We start from the raw sequence: 21,921 nt of genomic DNA on the forward strand, positions 1-21,921 counted from the left end.
CATTATTTGCCCTTTTCACTCTTAACCTCTTGTGAGTGTATAGTAGAATTTTTACATGATGTGATATTATAACAGATTGAATGCAGAAGCAGGTATGGAAACCCAGCTACATTTTTAAAAGTCGGACATTAAATTTATAAATATGTAAAACAAGGATGTTCTCAATTAATATGTAAATAGTTTTTTAAAAATATTTTTTTTTTATTGACTTCAGAGAGGAAGGGAGAGGGAAAGAGAAACATCAGTGATGAGAGAGAATCATTGATCAGCTGCCTTTTGCACTCTCCACACTTGGGATTGAGCCAGAAACCCAGGCACGTGTCCTGACCAGGAATCTCCTGGTTCAGAAGTTGACACTCAACTACTGAGCCACGCAGGCATGGCAATAGTTTTATTATTTGAACATGAATAAATATGTAATATTTTTTCTTAGTTTTAATTGTAATGGTAAATATTGAAATAAACCACATAAACAACCTTTTTTAAGGTATGTGATTACTTGATTTTGTTTTTATGCAGTTGACTTAAGGTAACATATAGATTACAGAAAATACAGGCCTCTTTTATAAAAAAGAGAACATTTTTATTCTTTGTATTCTGATACTGTATACTGATATCTTGTGCTTGAATAAAATTAGGCATGAAATTTTTAAAATGGTAACTTCAGTTTGTTACTTTTCTCCCCTCAGGCAGCTGAATATGTCCCAGAGAAGGTGAAGAAAGCTGAAAAGAAATTAGAAGAGAATCCATATGACCTTGACGCTTGGAGCATTCTCATTCGAGAGGCACAGGTTTAGTGATATAGGATTACATTTCCTTCTCTATGGGTCCAGTCACACTACTTGGTTCTGCAGTAAATATTTTCATAATCCTAACACTGTAAATGCTGTTTATTGGTTTTCAATTTTAGAATCAACCTATAGACAAAGCACGGAAGACTTATGAACGCCTTGTTGCCCAGTTCCCCAGTTCTGGCAGATTCTGGAAACTGTACATTGAAGCAGAGGTTAATATTTTATTTTATTTTTCTTATATAGCATCTGATGGGAATTGCAGCATACACTATAGTGGTAAAGACAAGTTAGGGACATAGATAGCACAACTCGGACAAGGAGGGTTTAAATGTCTCTTGCCTTTATTTTGTAAAATAGATACAAAGGAGTGATTAAAATGAATTTTTGAAATTTGGGTCTTTACAAGCTGATGATTGTTGCATTTTGCAATTGCAACAACATTAAAACAGTTTCAATGGTATTGGAGTGCTTTAGCCTTTTATTTACTTGTCATGTGTCAATTTATTGCCTCCTGTGTCATTTATTTAGAACTCATTTTTCTTTTGATTCCTGCTTACAAAAATATGAACTACTGGTATTATAAGAAAATACAGAAATGTTAACTTAGTTTCATAGGTTTTGAACATCTCTGGTAAAATGAAACATTTAGATGAAAAGTTATTTCAGATTTTAATTTCATGGAAATACATGGTTTGTCAATAAATGTAAGCACTTCAATAATTTAAAGAAAATTTTTTTCTGTCGGAAGAAGTTTACATTATAAGGGATAAGCTAATGTGACTTAAACTTATGTAATCATAATTTACACCATGATACTTTTTAAAAATTGCTTTTTAACTGTTTTGATATTTGAAGTCAGGTATGTTTATTTTAAAGAGTAAGGGCCCCATTCTTAATTATAATTAGAAGGGAATGTTCCTTTTTGAAGACTGGAATTAGTGGTCAAGATGATAATAAAGTGTTAATGTGTTGATAACATTTGGCACCAAGTAATCCTTTTTCAGGTTATAAGTTAATGGAATGGAAAGGGTGAGGTGGGAATAATTGATATCCACATTATAACTTATGAAGTATTCTTACTTTCAATATTAATTTTGTAATATAAATTCTCAACATAATCAAGTACACTGCAGCCTTGTCATATTTTTACACTAGCTGAAATTTGATAATATGTGGGTCTGTTTTTGGACCTTTTCAAAGGGCTTTTAGTTATCTGTGATACTGAAAAGACTTCAGCACCACACAGTGTTCTTACCTGTGATGTGTGTCTCAGAATGGACTCAACCAATAGCAGCTTTAAGTGGAGGCTACAGTGTACTCATTGTATTTGTGATATAACTTGTATTACTTTGGGAGGGGGACAATTACTGAACAACAGCAGGAACATTGTGTGTGTGTTAAATTTTGTGTGTGTGATTGTATATGTAGTATGTGTGTTTGTATGTTTGTTGTGTAAGAGAGATTGTACCTTATGTGGAGTCTGGTTGTGGTTTTGGCCCAGAATCTTATCCTTAAGTTTTATCCTATGGGACCATTTCTTTTGTTAATATATTTAATCATCAGAATAGACTGGCATGAAATTCAGCAGGTGAGTGAATAGGTCTGTCTGAAGTATGCTGAAGCCAGTGCTGCTTTGTAATACTTACTAAAGCAAGGAACCTGAAGCACATGTACTTGCTCTGCATTCCAGTTTGACTTTACAAACACAGTTTATATGCAGACTCATCAGAAATGAACATCATTGGAATATAATAGTTTTTCTATAATGAAGTAGTATGTTCTGAGTTTTAGAAATTTCAGTTTCTCAAATATTTAGTCATTATTCATGTGCTTTATTATAACGTAAGTTAAACTGAAGTTGGCAGTTAGATTCCATTCTATAAGTTTAAACACAATAAGTCTGTTTCTCCAATTTCCTAACTAAAAATATGAAGTGCATTCTAAAAGAGAATTTCAAGACAGACCAGATGTTATTCCAAGGGGCTGAAAGTTTAAATATCAGACTCATTTCATATATTTCAGAGCTGCTAGCAGTTGACTAATTTACTTAGTTGGTAATGTTTGCAGTTATTTTGCACACATACACACAAATATAAATATACGTATAAAACATCTTTTGAGAAAAAGTGGTAAAGAATATATTGTATATTTTGTAAAATATATATTTCCGGTTTAAGAGTTAAGATGTTAAACTGAATCTTAATTTCGGAAATCCATATCCTGAGCTGTGTTTTTCTCTTTTTTGATTTGCTCTTTATTTTTTAAATTTTTAAATCTTTTACTTTGTTTAGCCTGCGAGAGGCTAAATTTTTATTTGCCCGTATTTCCCAATGTGACCCTTAATGTTTCTGGTGAAGACACATAACCTGTTCATAATATATTAAAATCTAAAGTAATAAGAATGTCTTTACATCAAAGGTAGTACTAACAATGTTTACATAACGTCCTATTTGCATTCTCAAGAAAATAAAATTTGGTAATACATTTGTTGTAACTCAGTACTTCATGGTGGGGAAATTGTAATGTTTCATTTATTTATGTTCAGCTAAACCAACTCGTATGAATCCAAATACATTTAGTTTTTCTCTAATAGAAAATACATAATATCTTTCATAACAAGAGATTTGATTTCCCAGAGAAGTTTCTTATAAATCCTACTTAAGATCAAAGTGGGGGCGGGGAGCATATATTTGCTTTTAAATTTGAAATACCAATTGCAAATAAATAATTCTCAGTAAAGTAGTTAATGACACTAATCTAATATTTTTTAATATTTGCCAATATATCAGCTTTTCTTATATCAGTGAGCATTTAGCAAATACCTGACTTCTTGTGTAAAAGTTGAACTTTATAATGTCATCCTTAATTCATTACCTACTTTTATTTTTTTACTAAAGCATAGAAAGTGTTGGAGATAAATTTTTTTTGTTCTAATGGAAGGGCATTTAGGACCAACATCTTTGTATCTATGATGTTACATAATTTCAAAATTAAGCCAAATTACTTTAGTGTTGTACCTATTATACAGTCATGCGCCACATAACGACAATTGGGTCAATGACGGACTGCATATACAATGGTGGTATACCGTAGGTCTGTAGTAGGCTATACCATCTAGGTTTGTGTAGGTGCACTCTATGATGTTCACACAGTGACAAAATCGCCTAACAATGCATTCATTTCTCAGAAAATATGCCTGTCGTTAAGCAGCTCGTGACCATATAGGCAATCACATTTTGCCTCAGGTATGTGAAAGATAATGTTTTACTCTTGAATTCCAGAACTGCTACTTTACATGATTTAACGTCATAAGAAAAACCAATTGTATGACTATTCTTAAAGTGCTATAAATATCAAATATAGTCTAATTGTAATTGTTACATGAAAATACTTTTGCTGCTGGTTAGTTTTATTTTTAATATATTTTTATTGATTTTAGAGAGAGGAAGAGAGAAGGAAAGAGAAACATCAGTGATGAGAATCATTGATCAGCTGCCTCTTACTGGGGATCAAGCCATACAACCCGGGCATGTGCCCTGACTGGGAATCAAACTGACCTCCTGGTTCATGGCCAACACTTAACCATTGAGTCACACCAGTCAGGTCACTGGGTAGTTTTAAAGTAAACATTTTAATACATTTACAGCCATTTAATTGATTCCTTAAATCTGCAGTGTCGGTGGGGTTTTTTGTTTGTTTTTTCCTGTTCCACTTATTTATGCATTCATTGGCTGATTCTTTTTTGTTGTTGTTCTTAATCCTTACGGGAGGATTTTTTTGTTGTTGATTTTTAGAGAGAGTGGAAGGGAGAGAGGGGACACACACACACCCACACACACACACCCACCACTGCCTTCCACATGCTCCCTGATCGGGGCCAGGGATCAAACCTGCAACCCAGGTATGTGCCCTTGACCAGAAATCAAACTCAGGACCCTTTGGCCAGGGCTCATTGGTTGATTCTTATATGTGTCCTGACTAAGGATCAAACCTTCAACCTTGGCATATCAGGGTGACGCTCTAATCAACTGAGCTATGTGGCCAGGACTAGTGTAGTATATTTTTGAGTTTAAGAAATGTGAGTTTTAAAAAACTAGAGTTAATGGAGTGTCCCTGAGAACCTGAATACTCTTTAAAGAACCACTTTTTAGAGTGGTCAGAAGGGTCACTAAGTATCACAAAATTGAGACAATTTATAGTTTTGCCATTATGTTTTTTAAGTTTTTCTCTCCCTTGTGACTACAGCTTTTCATGTAGCTAGGTAGTCAGTGTGACAGCATGTATGTACATCTTATTGTTAGAAGTAATTTGTTTTGCATTGGGCCACATTCATAAGCAATTGTCCTATGAAAGGATGATGTTTTTTTTATTGGTAGATAAAGGAGAAATGAAAGTAATGCTGCTGGTAATAGCAACAATGTATCTTGCTGTCTGTGAAAGCTGTAATTCTTGAATAAAAGCAATATAGAATTGATTGCATTTTCTTTTAAAGAATTTAAAAGCATTAATACTTAAATAATGGGTTGTAAAGTATATATTTTTAATTTTTTCATAATAATCTTGCTACTTGGGAAAAATCATTTACAAATACCTTTCTTCATGGCAAATGGAAGTGAACTCAGGATGGAACATGAGTGACCTAAATTGAAATAAACTTCTCTACTGTCTTTACTGTTTTAATGCCTCTGAATAGCAGTTTAAACTGTATTATGTTTTGTACATATTGAGCAATGTTATTTTTTTAAATGCAGATAAAATTATGGCCTTATTTATGTAGATTATAATTTTTCTATTCAGCTTGCAATCTTTAAAAAAATTGTACTCTTTTTCCTATAAATCTCTTCCTGTTTGTAATAAATGTTGGTCCATGTCTGTGTGATTATTCAGATTTTACTCTAAAACATAATATGCTCTGTAGTTTCCTAAATACATGTATAATGTAGTGTGGGGGTGTAAAAGAAAACAGGAATTATTTGCAAACACAGACCTGAGTGGTTAAATATCTGAAAGTGCTTTGAATAATAACATAACTATTTTAAAAACATAGGAAATATTTTCATGTTTACTGTAGGCAGTAAACAACTTTTTTGGTTTTATTATAATGTCTCATCCCATATTCCTTTATATTGTAGCATAGATGTTTAGGTGTTGTCACTTCTAACATGGTCTATACATTTTTTTTACTTGAGAGCCTTTTCACCCAAGGCATTGTGTACAATGAAACTACTTGCAAACAGACGTAGTAAATTTAGATAAAATTTCTTTTTTTGATCTCATTTATGTCTTGTAGGTAGTTTATTATTTTATGTGAAATATAGGCATTTAATTTTAAACAAAACCTTGCACTATTCAATCTAATCTAATCTATTTATGTTTCTCAACTTTTTATAAAGCAAAATTATATTTTTTGAAGCCACTGATAAACATTGAAAAAAATGGTTATCTTTTTCCCTCGGTAAAGACGCTTAAACTTAACTCATCTTCTTTATATTCTATTTTTGTATGTGTAATAAGAGTTATGATTTATTTTGAAAATGTAGAAAGGCATCTCTAACCAGATTTTAATAAAAAGTACATACATTATATTTGTTTTGAAACAAAAAGGGCTGTTTGATCGTATAATGTGCAGTTCCCCTGTAGGTGGTGTTTTAGCCTAAATTTCTTGAGCATTTATGGAATAGCATAACATTTAATTTACAATACCTAATAGTTTAAAAAATTATTGGGCATTGTAGTCAATAAGATTTTAGGGGATTATTTTGGTATATTTCCCTCTATGCCTATCTCAAGACGTATTAAAGATATGCTCCAACATGGCATCCATGAATAAGCACAAACATATTTAAGCCCATCATAATATTACCGTTAGAAACTTCCACATTTGGATATAGAACTAATTATAATACACACAAACGTTTTAGGGTGCTCTGTATTTTGGTTCTAACTTGAGCATAAAGGAACCAGGTGGCAATTAATTGACTTTCTCTTAAAAAACAAAGACCTCTTAAAGTCAAAGGTTCAGCTATTTTCTGATGGATTCATTGTGAGGGTTTTTGTTTAGTATGTACTTTCATCTTGCAAACAGCTATTTATTTGAATGAGTCTGTTTCAAGGCACTTCTAAGAAATGAAGATGTTAAAATAATACTAGTAATATCAGTTAAAAGCTGTACTTCTGAGTGGACAAGACTACATTTATTTATAAATAATTTACTTTTTAAATTTTAATTTTTATTACTAAACAGTTTTGGTCTTACAAGTTTGGAGCAGAAAACAAATAGTATAATGGTATAATCAAAGTCTAATTTTTTCTCATACATATTCACTGTCCACAGCAATATCAACAAAATTATGAGTATTTGCTTTGAATACAGCTTGTTGAGAAACTAAACAGCATTTTTAATAACTTGAGTAAATTTTATGGTTTTGTATGCTAGAAGGCTTCCAAAGAACAATTTCCTATTTGGAAATACTAAGTAATAGTTATAAAAACAAAGAATGTTACATCTAAGACAATATATTTAAATATAGTTTTATAATAATAATTTGAAATGTAATATGGTCCAAAGAGAAAATGAAACCTATTTTTAATATTTCTGATACTTTTTAGAACATGTTCAGTTATGACCTTTTTTTTTTTTTTAAGCAAGATTTTAGCTTTGGCATATACAGATAACATTATTGTAAGTCTTTGTCTAATGATTCTTGTATGGGAAATGGTCTTTTTTTCTTTTCTAGTTTATTGAGATATAATCAACATTTAACATTGTATAAGTTTAAGGTGTACAACACAATGATTTGATATATGCACATTGCAAATGATTACTGCAGTGTTTAACATGCATCACCTCACATAGTAACAAGGGAAATTGTCTTTTGTGGTGACATTTTCTGTACATTTTCATATTGAAATTGGAGAAGAAAAGTATTGATCATTTCATGATGATTTTCTTGGAAAAATTTCTATTTAACAAATCCTGAATATGCAGGTATTATGTATTTAAAGCCAAAGTGAACATTGAATTTAAATCAGAAATTTAAAGCTGGAAGACAAAATAAAGTAGTTCAGCCCTCTTACTTTATATATGAGTAAAATCAAGAGATGTTGTTTCTTAAACTCAAAGCTCATAAACCACACCAAATGTATAGGCATTGCAATTAGCATGCTAGTATTGCTGACGTAGTCTCCAAAGAATGGACACATGGAATCTGTTATTAGGTGTTTTGGTAATTGAGACATTGCAAGGCAGCAATTGAATCTGAATGCTGTGAGTATGTTTCTTATCTTGCAGAATACTCCTTAAACTTGTCTGGACTATAAAGTCTGCTAATTCTTTCAAATGTACCTTGCTGTGCTTTATCAATCAGTATACAGTGGGGCCTTGACTTACGAGTTTAATTCGTTCTGAGACCGAGCTCATTAAGGAGCTCGCTAACTCAAATTACTCTGTCAACTCAATGCAAAAAATAGGCCAAGAGACAGCTGGTATCTCAAAAAACTCATTAGTCGGGACACTCGTAAGTCAAGGCCCCACTGTATAATCAATCAAGACTTAATCTTAGAAGCATGTATTATGTGCCTGGGAGTATTCTTGACAGTGTGGTAACTTTCTGAGGCCTGCAGTCAGGATTAGGGTTGTGTAAGATTGGATTTTCCAAGTTCCCAGAATAGTTGTGAGATTTACATTCAAAGAACACACTCCAAGTCAAAAGAACTTATTTATATAAGTGTCTGTGACTTAATTCTTATGTAGTTAGTGGAGTGGTTACTTGCCATGTGCCTCAACTGCAAGGTGAGAATTCTACCCATTATCTGTCTTATTGAAACAGTGGCCTGATTATTTTTTGTAGTGTAGAAAGATGTTTAAAAATTTGTTAATTTTTTTAAACGGCGGGGAATTTGTAGGTTTCTCTATAGAGGACATATGGAGGAATAAAAATGACACAATTTAGAATATGGTGATGTAGGACTTCCTTTTCTTGGCTCTTCCATGGAATTACTGTGACTTTGGGAAGCCATTAATCTCTCCCCAATTTTTATTAGGAAATTTTTAAGATAAAAATTGAAAGAGTAGTATGAATATTACTGTAGATGCCTCTGTACCTTCCATCTTGACTCAGTATTTTGTTTTGCCATGCATGCTTCTTTCTCTGATTATATAAAGAATATAGTCCTCCATAACCACAATATCATCACACTGAAAAGGACCAGCGGTGTTCTAATATAACTGGAGGCCTGATGCACGAAATTTGTGCAAGGGGCTTGGACCTTGCAGCCCCGGCTTTGTCCGGAAGGTCGTTTGGCCTGGTCTAATTAGCATATTATGCTTTTATTATTATAGATATCGATCTCATGTTTACCTTTTTCTGTCAGATTTATCATTTCTAAAATTCCCTATTTCTATTATCAGTGAAATCATTTGAATTTCTGCTGTGCCTTCTGTGTATATCAGTTTACCACACAGATTTCATACTATTTTTATTCTCATCCCCTAAGAATTGTGACATAAATGGAAAAGTTTCATTCACTGTTCCAGGCAAGAGTTTTCTTTAGACTGCCATAATACTGAGGAATGGGGTGGGAATTTTAATTTTTGTGGCTCCTACCCAAAATATGCATGGAACTGTACTGGAGTTCTTAAAAGCAAGCAGGTGCTTTTCAGTTCTGTTATATTTTAGGTGTACATCTGCAAAACTGAATTTTATGGAAAATAGTATTCTATATGAACATTATATAAGCAGAAGTATGTGAGGAAGACATTTTGAAGGTGAAATATTCTAAAATAGAGTTTTAGAAGAACAAAGATAGTCTTCATTTTAAAAATCCATTTTAAAATGAATTTTCAGTTGTATTTTGATGGTGATTTTTTTTTCTTTATTCTGATTACTTGCCTCAACAGTAACTAAAATTTAATAGGCTTTTAATATATTCTGGGAACTGTTTAGTGCTTTATGTGAAATTCTAGGTTATCACATTTTACCATTTGAGTTAGGTATCTATTATCCCTCATTTTCTTATTTTGTTCAGCTTTTCTGAGATTTAGAGGCCTTAAGTAGCTCTCCTAAGCTCAAAAACATTAAAGGTTATGCTACTGGGAAGTAAGTGGAAAAGGTGGTATTCTAATATCTGGGCCTAGGCTCCTAGTCACTAACCAGTATACTAACTAAGCTAAGGAACCTAAAGTACAGTATATTGTAGAAATAACTATATAGTGGATTCATAACTGACATTTTTCTTTGCTTAAGAGTATCTTACATTCTCATTTAGTTATTAGGATTTGGGGTTACATTTGAAAAAATAAACTCAGCAACTCAGCCACATAAAATCTCTACAAATCTTTTAGAAGATGACATGTTACAATCACTTCTGTGCACCTCATCTCGTGGTATGTATAAAATCTTAGCTCTGAAACTCTACTTTGCCATTTGTACTTTCCCCTTCACAGTTTGAAGTGTTTTAGTCATATGTACTTGGATCTAATTTCAAATAGCAGGAATCCTGTACACAAAACAGGCAAGTTTTAGTAATTACGGACCTTTAACTTTAAGAACAACACATTCTTTACAACCCCAAATGCTTATTTACATTCAATATTAATGTGAGGACAATAAGTTTTACTTTCTGGTCTAACAATTAGGAGTTTTATTAGAATGGAATATCTGCTTACTAAACAGTGTTCTTTATATTTTTCTATCCATTGAACTGTATAATGTATAAGACTTGCAAAATACGTTTTCTGATGGCATAGACTATACTTTATTGTGATTTTTTTTTTTTTTGTATTGGATGGGAGACCTTTAAAATATTTGAAATTATTGCCATGGTGGTGTGGCTCAGTTGGTAGGTGCATCGTTCCATACAGTCAGAGCACATACCTCGGTTGCTGGTTTGATCCTTCGGGGCACATGAGGGAAGCAACCAATTGGTGCTTCTCTCTCCCTATCCTTTCCCCTCTCTAAAAATCAATGAAAATGTCTTCAGGTGAGGATTTTTTTAAAAGTTGAAATTGTGAAACAAAACATAATGAAATAAAATATTGAAGTCAGAGGCACACAATATCTAGCTCTCTTAAAAAAACGGTTTGAAGGAGGATCTTGACTCCTGTAGTTAATGGAAAAATCACATTTATTGAAACTGGACCAACATTTCCAGTTGTTTGTATTTTGTGCTTTAGCAGACAGACATTTAAGAAATATTTTTGAGTACATCTCTCTGTCACTGGAAACTGAACTATCTTCATGCAGCCTCCTGATATTGCTCAGTATATTATAAGTAAACCATTAGGATATATCCAAACTTGAAATTACCTATGAAACAGTTTTGTAATTTTAAGTTTCCCACAATGGAACTGTAGAAATTTGGTGTATTCAGTGGTGCTTATCCTAAGATACTTTTTGTTTTTTGTTGGATTGTTTTGTTAATCCTCACCTAAGAATATTTTTTCCATTGTATTTCAGAGAGGATGGAGGGGAGGGAGGGAGGAATAGAAAAGAAAGAAAAAATCTGTGTGAAAGACACACATCAACTGGTTGCCTCCTGCATGGAACCTGCGACCTTTTGGTGCTTGTGGCCAATGCTCTATCCACAAGCAACACTTGTGGGGCCTATGATACTTTTTAGATAGGAAGAAAAGTATAAGCTGTAGTTTAACTTTCATGAGATTCTCTGCAAATTAAAATATGCAGAATTTTGTACCCTAGCTGGTTTGGCTTAGTGGATAGAGCGTTGGCCTGCAGACTTGAAGGGTCTGGGTTCAATTCCAGTCAAGAGCACATGCCCTGGTTGTGGGCTCAATCCCCAGTGTGGGGTGTGCAGGAGGAGGCAGCCAATCAGTGATTCTCATCATTGATATTTCTATCTCTCTTCCTCTCCCTCTCTGAAATCAATAAAAGTATTTTTTTTAAAAAAAATAAAATATGCAGAAAATAGTTAGCGAATGCTTTGGCAGGTGATTTTATATGTGGAGCCTTTGCAAGTACCCTGAAACGGGTGTTTAGTAAAATGACTTAAACAGAAGCCTATTCACATACAGGGTGAGGCAAAAGTACATTTACAATTCACATGGAAAATAATAAGTAATACAAGAATAAACTCTGTTTCGTGTACTCACAACTATAAACCTACTTTTGCCCCACTATGTATTTGCCTGGGTTATATTCAGAAAATATTGCCAGAAGTGTTACACTATTTTTCAGTGGTATAATTGATGAATTTATAGGTTCTCAAAGTCATCTTCAGGCCCCACATCATCTATTTTCATAGGTTTTTATTTGGCTACAAGCAGAAAAGTACATAAAAATGTTTCAGGTTCTTGCTTTGACTTTATATATCAGAGGAAGATGGTAATTACTTTTTAAGTATGTAGTAAGTGCATGATAGACACTTAGATGCTATAGACACCTCTGAACAAATTTACAGTTTGGTATAGGAGATGATTATAATAAGTGGTATGCTATAATTGAGAAAATACCTATGTTTGATAGAAACAAATATTTGCTGAAAGGGGAGAAAAACATGCTTTATTTGAGGTATTGAAACAATCTGATAGTTTAAAATTTTTATTGATTTTAGAGAAACATTGATTTGTTATTCTACTTATGCATTCATCGGTTGATTCTTTTTTTTTTTTTTTTAATATATTTTATTGATTTTTCACAGAGAGGAAGGGAGAGAGACAGAGAGTCAGAAACATCGATGAGAGAGAAACATCGATCAGCCGCCTCCTGCACATTCCCCACTGGGGATGTGCCCGCAACCCAGGCACATGCCCTTGACCAGAATCGAACCCGGGACCCCTCAGTCCGCAGGCCGACGCTCCATCCACTGAGCCAAACCGGCTTCGGCTCATTGGTTGATTCTTATATGTACATTGACTAGGGATTGAATATGCAATCTTAGTGTATCAGGATGATGCTTTAACCAACTGAGCCACCCAGCTAGGGCCACAACTTGATGGTTTTTTAGCTGAATTTTGCTTCTAGTTCTTCCAAGTATTTCAGGTGACTATTACATAAAAAATTTTTAAATTACGAAAACATGAGCTTGATAGTTAATCTGGAATTGTAGCTAAACTGTTAATTAAAGAACTGGAGAAAAGGCATAAATATCTGAAATTTTATAAAGGCCAAAATAATGTGAATGTAATTTTGCTCCAGGAAAACCTTAAGTTGAGATATTTATAATTCTGGGCCCTTGTTTTAACTCAAATGCCTACATGAATTTAGAAGTGAACTGAGTGGAAGTTTCCTTTTCACAGAAAAATTGCATATTGGCTAGAAATTCTTTATTGGTTTCATTTTTATATTTGAGTCTTAAGAAACTAATAGAAATAAGAAGCCATGAAACCTTATTGCCTTTAATAATCTTCATATAGTTTTGGGGAAATGTGACATTAATTGAACAAAGTATTCATTTTGGGAGAGAAGGGAAGACTTTTTTTCTAAGGGAGAAAATTGAGGAGTTCTCTCAATTTGATTCCTAGAAAAATTTTCACCATGAGTAAAATGTTTGTACCACATTGCCAGTATTTATTTTTCAGTAACAGTTTCCAGATTGATTCCTGCACAGAAAAAAAATGATCCTCGTTTGTTATGTGAATTGTATTAATGAAAAAATTTGAAACTATCTCCTTATTTTGTTAAATGCATACGTTAATATGCAAGTGTGCACTAAAAGGGACAGTTATACCAACAGGACAAAGAATTGATTACCAGGATTTTAAAATGCCACTTTTATTAATATCAGTATCAAAAATCAAAACCCTTGAACTTATGTCCTGGCATCTTGTGAATATTAATAGAATACTTAAAGACTGGCTAAAATTAAGAAAAGTGAAAGCACAAGAATTGGTTTTCAAACATCTCTTTTTTTAAAAAATATATTTTATTGATTTTTTACAGAGAGAAAGGGAGAGAGATAGAGAGTTAGAAACATCGATGAGAGAGAAACATCGATCAGCTGCCTCCTGCACATCTCCCACCGGGGATATGCCCGCAACCCAGGTACATGCCCTTGACCGGGATCGAACCCGGGACCCTTCAGTCCGCAGGCTGACGCTCTATCCACTGAGCCAAACCGGTTTCGGCTCAAACATCTCTTTAACAAAAATTATTGGTAAATCTACATCAGTCCCTAAATTTTATTTTCAAAATTTTGTAAAGTCCAAAAATATTAGGGAATATTTTTTACCTATGGCAATATGTTAGATGAATAATGAGAGAAGTATGGAATTGTATTAAGGGGATAGTGATTTATTGTATTTTTTTTGGAATGGTATATGGAATACATTGTTTTTATAGCAGTAAGTAATTGAGGATTATAATGGAAATTTGGTCATTAAATTAGTGACATGATTGTTGATTGGGTGATTCTTGATTGGGTTTGGCCACTTTTGGAATCTTCCAATACATTAGAATAAGCAGGGTTCCATTACAAGTAGAAGTTGGATATAGTAAAAAAAAAAAATCAAAATAAGTCATACATTTATATGAATTTATATTTCTGTCTAACATTTTTATATGTTTCATAGACAGTTATTAGTCATAAATTCAGATAGGTTGTTTAAATAAATTTTTAATAATTAGAAATAGTGTAAGGAGTAAATTAGGGTACCAACTTAAGTATAGGATTTTGTGCTTGGTATCTTTGGTAGATAATTCACATAGTAGTCTCTTCAGTCACACTGGCTTTATTAAACATTGACATATTCCCACCTCAAGGATTTTATTTACATTAGCTCTTTTATCTTCTCTAAAGAAATTTATCCAGATAGCTGCCTGATAAAATCCTCTGGTTTCTTCAAATTTTTGCTGAAGTGTTATCTTCTCAGTGAGGTCTGCTATGGCCATCCTATGTAAAATTACCACTTTTATTTCTAACACCTTAAAAACTTGTCCTTTTTTTCACCTATATAATACCATCTTCTGATAAAGTAACCAGTTTACTGTGCTTAGGGTTTGCCTTCTGTGCATTGTTATGTTTTAGGAACCTAGAACAATGGTATAATAGTGGCATTCTAAGTATTTGTTGTATGAAAAATTCACAGCGGAAAATAAAGTTCAGTTTATCATATTTTACAACTTGAATTTAATTTCTAAGATTTAGAGTATGATATCAATTTATAACAAAATATATTATTTTTTATAAAATTATAGGTGGTCAATACCTTTACTGTTAACTAACATTAAAAAACTTATACATTAAAAATATATCTTTACAGCCGAAACCGGTTTGGCTCAGTGGATAGAGCGTCGGCCTGCGGACTGAAAGGTCCCAGGTTTGATTCCGGTCAAGGGCATGTACCTGGGTTGCGGGCACATCCCCAGTAGGAGGTGTGCAGGAGGCAGCTGATTGATGTTTCTCTCTCATCGATGTTTCTAACTCTCTATCTCTCTCCCTTCCTCTCTGTAAAAAAATCAATAAAATATATTTAAAAAATATATATATATCTTTACAGTTTTTATAAACATACAAAACATATTTGAGTTAGAATAAGCTTCATTTGTATTTAAAATTCATGTATGACCAAGAGAAAGATTTTTAAAGAATTACTCAATATAAAAGGCATAACTAATTTACCTAATGTTTGGAAGTACCTTTTTTAAAAAGTTTTTTTTTTTTTTTTTTTTTTTTTTTATTGATTTCAGAGAGGAAAGGAGAGATAGAAACATCAGTGAGGAGAGAGGATCATTAATTGGTCACCTCCTGCATGCCCCCTACTGGGGATAGAGCCCGCAACCGGGCATGTGCCCTCACCTGGGAATCAAACCTGAGACCTGGTTCATAGGTCTACGCTCAACCACTAAGCCACCCCAGCTGAGCTGGAAGTACCTTTTAAGAAAATGTTTGCTTGTGTTTTCAAAATACTTTCAGAGAAAATTTAAAAACCTGATACAGAAGATAAATCCCTGACTGGTTGCAATAAACTTTTAGCCACATATGGGGCATCCCCCCAAAATATATATACACACTTTGACTAATTATAGAGGCAGTTATTATTAAAATACATTTGTTTTCAAAATTGAGCTATCAGCTGTTAAAGTGTGCACACATTTTTTTGGGACACCCTATATATTGGAGTAAAATTTCCAAGCCAATTGTATGTGTATATATGAGATGCAAACTTGAGTTTTCACAGCTTTTGTCACATTGGTGAGGCATAAGTATTCCAACCCCCTAACCCCCTTTGCACAACTTTGATGTCGTGTATGTGTATAATGCCAACATATAATTGAGGAGAGGACATTCATTAAGACATATTAAATGTCTATCCCTCTCCCTCAGGATTTTCCCATTCCACTCAGGATTACAGATAGCAACTTATTTAAATTAAATTATTTTAATTTAATCCATAAGCTTGACTTTATATAGGTTTATTTTTAAAACCATGTAAAAGATTACTCTAGCTTTTGTCTTTTAAAAAAGCTGTAGAATTCGGTGTTAAATATTGTCATTTTTCTTTTTTTTTCTTGTGGCTTTCACCCAAACTTTCTTTACTTATGTATAGCAGACATTAAAGGTAAGCTCAAATTGGTGGATTTATAAAGTGTTTCAGAGAACTGAGTTACACCTATTTGGGAATGCTATAAAATATTACAGGAAATATATTTGATTGAGTTCTATAATGTTTTTAACCTTTGGAAATGTAGAGTTTCAATGACATTGGGTTTTAAAGTTTTTAGTTTTTTTTTTCAGTAAGAGTATTTGAGCCAAACTGACGACATTGCTGGGAAACAAGATCACAAATGCTCCTTTGGTTGCTTTAAATTAGTTGCAAATTTTTTTGAAAGCTATACTATGTAATAAAGAACTAATATACATATGATCGTCACACCCTCGTGCCGGGGCCGGTGGACCTGAGGCCGCACACCCGCCGGGCTGAGGGACCTGAGGCTGCACCCCCCACCTGGCGGGGCTTGATGGGGGACCTGAGGCCATGCCCGCCACGCGGCACTGGGCCGGGGGACCTAAGACTGCGCCCCCCCACCCTGCAGGGCTTGATGGGGGTGGGGCCAGCTGGGTCTGGGTCTTGCACGATTTTGAGGCACACACAGGTGGATGGGGACTTAACTCTTGGTCCCGTGGTGTGCCCCAGACCTGACAGGAGGGAGATTTTTTTTTTTTAAATATATTTGATTTTTTACAGAGAGGAAGGGAGAGGGATAGAGAGTTGGAAACATCGATGAGAGAAACATCGATCAGCTGCCTCCTGCACACCCCCAACTGGGGATGTGCCCGCAACCAAGGTACATGCCCTTGACTGGAATCGAACCTGGGACCCTTCAGTCCGCAGGCTGATGCTCTATCCACTGAGCCAAACTGGTTGGGGGGGGGGTAGATTTTCATGTAAATTTTACAAATTTTCTTTCATCTCTGACACTTCTATTATAGAGAAAGGGAAAATAGCAATATTAAAATATTTCCTCTAATTCCCTTTTAATGTGCATGAATTTTGTGAACTGGGCCACTAGTATGTTAATAAAATATATTTAAGAGGATTTGGTTAATATGATGAGCTCTTCTATGTAGATCAGCTCTCACTGAAAACAAGGCAGGCTGCTGAACAGAATTTTTGAAATATCTTAAAAGCATTGAAGAACTAGTGCATTATAAAGAATTACCAAGTGGAAAACAAACACTTTCCTCCTCTCCCCCAAAAAGAACATTGGGAGATAAGCTGAGTACCTAAACTTTTTATTTTGAGAACTGTTGCCAAACTGAGAATACTTAGGCTGAAATTTTGAGTGCTTCTAGAGGTTAAAGCAGGAAAAATCAACGTTCAAGGCATACCCAGCAGGACGTCCTCTCCCTTTAAAGCTGTGTGCAGGCAGTACTCAGGATGACAATGACCAGAAACAAATGAAGGCTACCTTCCTAACCTTGGGAGGCTGAGGAAAGTTGCTATCTGTAATCCTGAGGAGAGTGGAATGGGAAAATCCTGAGATTTTACAACGATAAGTTGGCCCTTGCATGGGTTTGTGGTCCAAATAAACATCACTTGGGTATTTCAAAAGAATTTGAACCGTGAATGTTAGTGGACTCGACCTGAATTATGCTCTTAGGTGCCTAGTAAAGCTTATTCAAACCCATTAAAAATAAATTTTTTAAAATTGAATTTTCAAGAGTGAGAGGTAGAGAGAGAGAAACGTCAATGAGAGATAAATATCGATCGACTGCCTCCTGTGCGCCCCCTACCTGGGCATCTGCCCTGAACAGGTATTGAACTGACAACCTCTTGGTGCATGGGATGATGCTCAACCAACTGAGCCACACTGACCAGTCTCGAATCCTTTCTTGATGAAAAGTAGTTCAATTGTTAAAAACTAAGCAAATAAGGAAATGGCATATAGTAGAAACATCTGCAAAGATTTCAAAAACTAGAATTAAAGTTGAAATAGGTTGATATAACCCTTTAGAGCTGAAGAGAGAATTGGAGAATTGAAAAACAGACTGGAGCTTAAAGAGACTGAGAGAAAATAAGAAACTAAGGATTAAGAGCCACAATGGATAGAGTGAAAATTTGCAATTGAAGTTTCAGAAGTAGAAGAGAAATGTTGGGACAAATCACAATTTTAACAGAAATACTAAGAATTTTCCAGAATGGCTAAAGAATTCAACAGTTTCGGGATGTTCAATGAATCCCAAATAAGAAAAATTACCCACCTATCCTTATGAGAATGAAACTAGAAAACTAAGGACAAAAATATAAATCACAGAAACAGTTGGATACAAAGAAAAATGACCAAAGGATTGGCAGTTAACCTGACAACTCCCCAACAGCAACAATGGAAGCCAGAAGACTGGAATTGCCTCTTGAATTTGCAGAAGAAAATGAGCTGTCAAAATTCTGTATGCAGGGGAAAAAAATCTATGGAGTGAAAAAAGATATCCTACTGGTAGACACAGTGAAATAACATTGTTAGTTACATGTGTACTTTTGGGCATTACTGATTGTAGCATAATTTCAAAAAATACAGGAGCACTGTTTTATGGCTGGTTTTCTCTAAAGCCAAGATGGCAGCCAAGCAACCCCTCTCTGAAGAGTATAGGGTTGCTATTAATCATGTGGCACATAGTGATGTTGGTTTATCTACTAGAGGCCCGATGCATGAAATTTGTTCATGGGTAGGGTACCTAGGCCTGGCTGGTGATCAGGGGCAATCTGTGGGGTGGGGGCCCCCTACTGGCACTGGCCTTGGCTGGCCTGGGGCCTGTGGGCTGGGGACAGCTCCTGCGTGGAGTGTCTGCCCCCTGGTGGTGATTGCACGTCATAGCGACCAGTCATTCTGCCTTCCAGTCGGTGTGCATATTAGGCTTTTATTATACAGGATGGCCTGTTATTGAAGGCCCAGAAGAACCTCATCTTGCCACATTCTGTGAAAATCAAGCTGAGGTGAAAAGGAAACATGGAAAGCAATTCATAAGATACCTAAGAGAAAGTAAAAGTACAATCTTCCTTCTGGTGATTAAGAGGCCTGAGAGCCCTAGATGGTTTGGCTCAGTGGATAGAGTGCCCACCCTCAGACTGAAGGGTCCCCGTTTCGATTCCAGCCAAGGGCACATGCCCGGGTTGCAGGCTTGATCCCCAGTAGGAGGGTGCAGGAAGCAGCCAATCAATGACTTTCATATTGATGTTTCTCTTGCTCCCTCTCCCTCTCTGGAATCAATAAAAATGTATTAAAAAAATAAGAGGCCTGAGATAGATAACTGGGGAATAGGCGTACAAGCTCTAGAGCAGGGGTCCTCAAGCTATGGCCCGTGGGCCACATGCAAATACAAATATTGTATTTGTTCCCGTTTTGTTTTTTTACTTCAAAATAATATATGTGCAGTGTGCATAGGAATTTGTTCATAGTTTTTTTTTTAAAACTATAGTCCGGCCCTCCAACGGTCTGAGGGACAGTGAACTGGCCCCCTGTTTAAAACGTTTGAGGACCCCTGCTCTAGAGTCTGCTCTGGAATTGGAGAACCAGTTAACCAAACCCCTGTTAGACGTGAAGACCATAGCTTCTGCCAATAGCGACACTAATATCTTATGCTTCATGGATGAACAGAAGAGTAACACAGAATACCTGCAACACCAGCTAGTATATCTTAAGGAATTAGAAAATCAGGCCCAGGAGGAGGAAGACCCATTGAAAAAGCCTGAAGTGTTGGGTAAATAGACCCAACATCTGAAGGCAACAAAGCAAGTCTTGCCATTGTAGTCGGTCCCCAAATCAGCTACTTACCCTTAATCTCCATTTGTCAAAAGACTGCTTTCCTTCATTGGTGTGTATATAAATCCTTTTGCATTATTAAAAAAAGAAATAGATTTGTATATTTTTTTTTTCTTTTTCCAATATATTCTATTGATTTTCCACAGAGAAGAAGGGAGAGAGATAGAGAGCCAGAAACATCGATGAGAGAGAAACATCGATCAGCCGCCTCCTGCACATCTCCCACCGGGGACGTGCCCGCAACCCAGGCACATGCCCTTGACCGGAATCGAACCCGGGACCCCCCAGTCCGCAGGCCGACGCTCCATCCACTGAGCCAAACCGGTTTCGGCAGATTTGTATATTTTAAAGAACATCTTTTCATTTAGTAAGAATCCATCAAGTCACTATTTTTGTAATAAACTGTCTTCCCCCAAGTCATTCTGTCATAAAATTAAAGGACTTTCATTAGAATTGTAACAATGGTATTTTTTAGCTTCCTTTTTAAAGAGTTAAATGATTGAATTTTTTTTTTTTTAAATATATTTTATTGATTTTTTACAGAGAGGAAGGGAGAGAGAAAGAGAGTCAGAAACATCGATGAGAGAGAAACATCGACCAGCCGCCTCCTGCACATCCCCCACCGGGGATGTGCCCGCAACCCAGGTACATGCCCTTGACCGGAATCGAACCTGGGACCCTTCAGTCCGCAGGCCGACGCTCTAGCCACTGAGCCAAACCGGTTTCGGCTAAATGATTGAATTTTATTTTTATGTTTATTTATAAATAAACTTTGTAAATCTCACTTGATTGGTTTAATGCCAGAAGTTTATAAAGTCTGTGGCTTACAACAGTTTCTTAAATGTTGACTTTTAGTCATATTTTTACCCATGTATATTACTACAGTAATCTCATTATTAAACGTTAGAAATAATCTATAAAACTTTTCTAATATAGTTCAAAAATCCAAGATAACACAAGGGACCTACAATGAAGTCTTTCATATACCTGTCTTTGAGGCACCCAAGTGTTCAGTGTGTTTGCTTTTTTTCTCCTTTTACAGGAATAATTTAAATAAGTACTTACTTTTCCGTATTTTAACCTATCTCCTACTGAATGACATTTAGTTTCTTCCCAAACCAGTTTTATTGTAAACATTTCTGCATTGACTATTATCTGTATACGTGTCTTTTCCATTTGTATCAATATATCTATATATAAAATTTGTAGTTGAGGACTTGCTGAATCAGAGTATGGGATTGAAAACTTTTTTATATCCAAATGGCTTTTCACAGAGTTTTTAACAATTTAAAATTACATTGATAATGCTTGAAAGAACCAATTTTATATTCTCTTTACAAAATATGTTATTACACTTTAATTTTTTGCCAGTTTTCTTAGGTAAAGAACTATAATCTCAGTGTAGTTTTGATTTTCACTTCTTTTATAAATGAGATTGAGTACATTTCCTATTTTCAAAGACCTTTATATTTATTTTTCTGAGGACTGATCCCCTTTACCCCAATTTTCTGTTGTTTCTTAATTTGCAGGAACACGATATATTAGGAGAGTTAAGGGAAATGTTTAACTTTTGCATGATTACTAGAAGTTCAAATAATTTTGATATAACTAAATAGTATGTTATCTTTACTGCTAATGTTTTTCTTAATGTCAGATGAGAAGGAATGATAAGTATCTTTGAAAGACCAATATTTTCCTTTGTTTTGGTGTTTTACTTTAAATATTTTTCTTTCAAAAACATGTCGTGCTTATAATTTCACTTAGTTCATTAAAACCCATTTCTCATTTAAATCTTGTTTGCAAATTATTTTTCTTACACGTCTCAAATCTTTTATATTGCTACTCAATGTTAGAAAGACATAAGACTTGAATTGCCAATATGTAATAATAATAATTTTAAATAGATTTAA

At 34.6% G+C, this 21,921-nt stretch overlaps 1 protein-coding gene across 7 annotated transcripts in view; it reads left to right on the top strand.

The window, feature by feature from the left end:
- The window catches only part of CSTF3 (cleavage stimulation factor subunit 3), a 72,266-nt gene that overhangs the window by 14,823 nt on the left and 35,522 nt on the right, over nt 1-21,921 (top strand). For 2 of the 7 annotated variants that reach the window (XM_036326295.1, XM_036326299.1), the window contains exon 1: nt 911-1,006. Coding sequence is in view for 3 of the 7 variants with exons in the window: in XM_036326294.1 (XP_036182187.1) it covers nt 690-791; nt 911-1,006 (198 nt within the window). In the remaining 4 variants the exon portion in view is untranslated. Of the gene's footprint in view, nt 1-689; nt 792-908; nt 1,007-3,981; nt 4,040-10,061; nt 10,180-21,921 lie in introns of those variants that run through there. The other 5 variants (XM_036326296.1, XM_036326300.1, XM_036326298.1 and 2 more) reach the window with 5 other exon arrangements.

Source organism: Myotis myotis, unplaced genomic scaffold, assembly GCF_014108235.1.
Source record: "Myotis myotis isolate mMyoMyo1 unplaced genomic scaffold, mMyoMyo1.p scaffold_m19_p_10, whole genome shotgun sequence".
Taxonomy (NCBI): Eukaryota; Metazoa; Chordata; class Mammalia; order Chiroptera; family Vespertilionidae; genus Myotis; species Myotis myotis.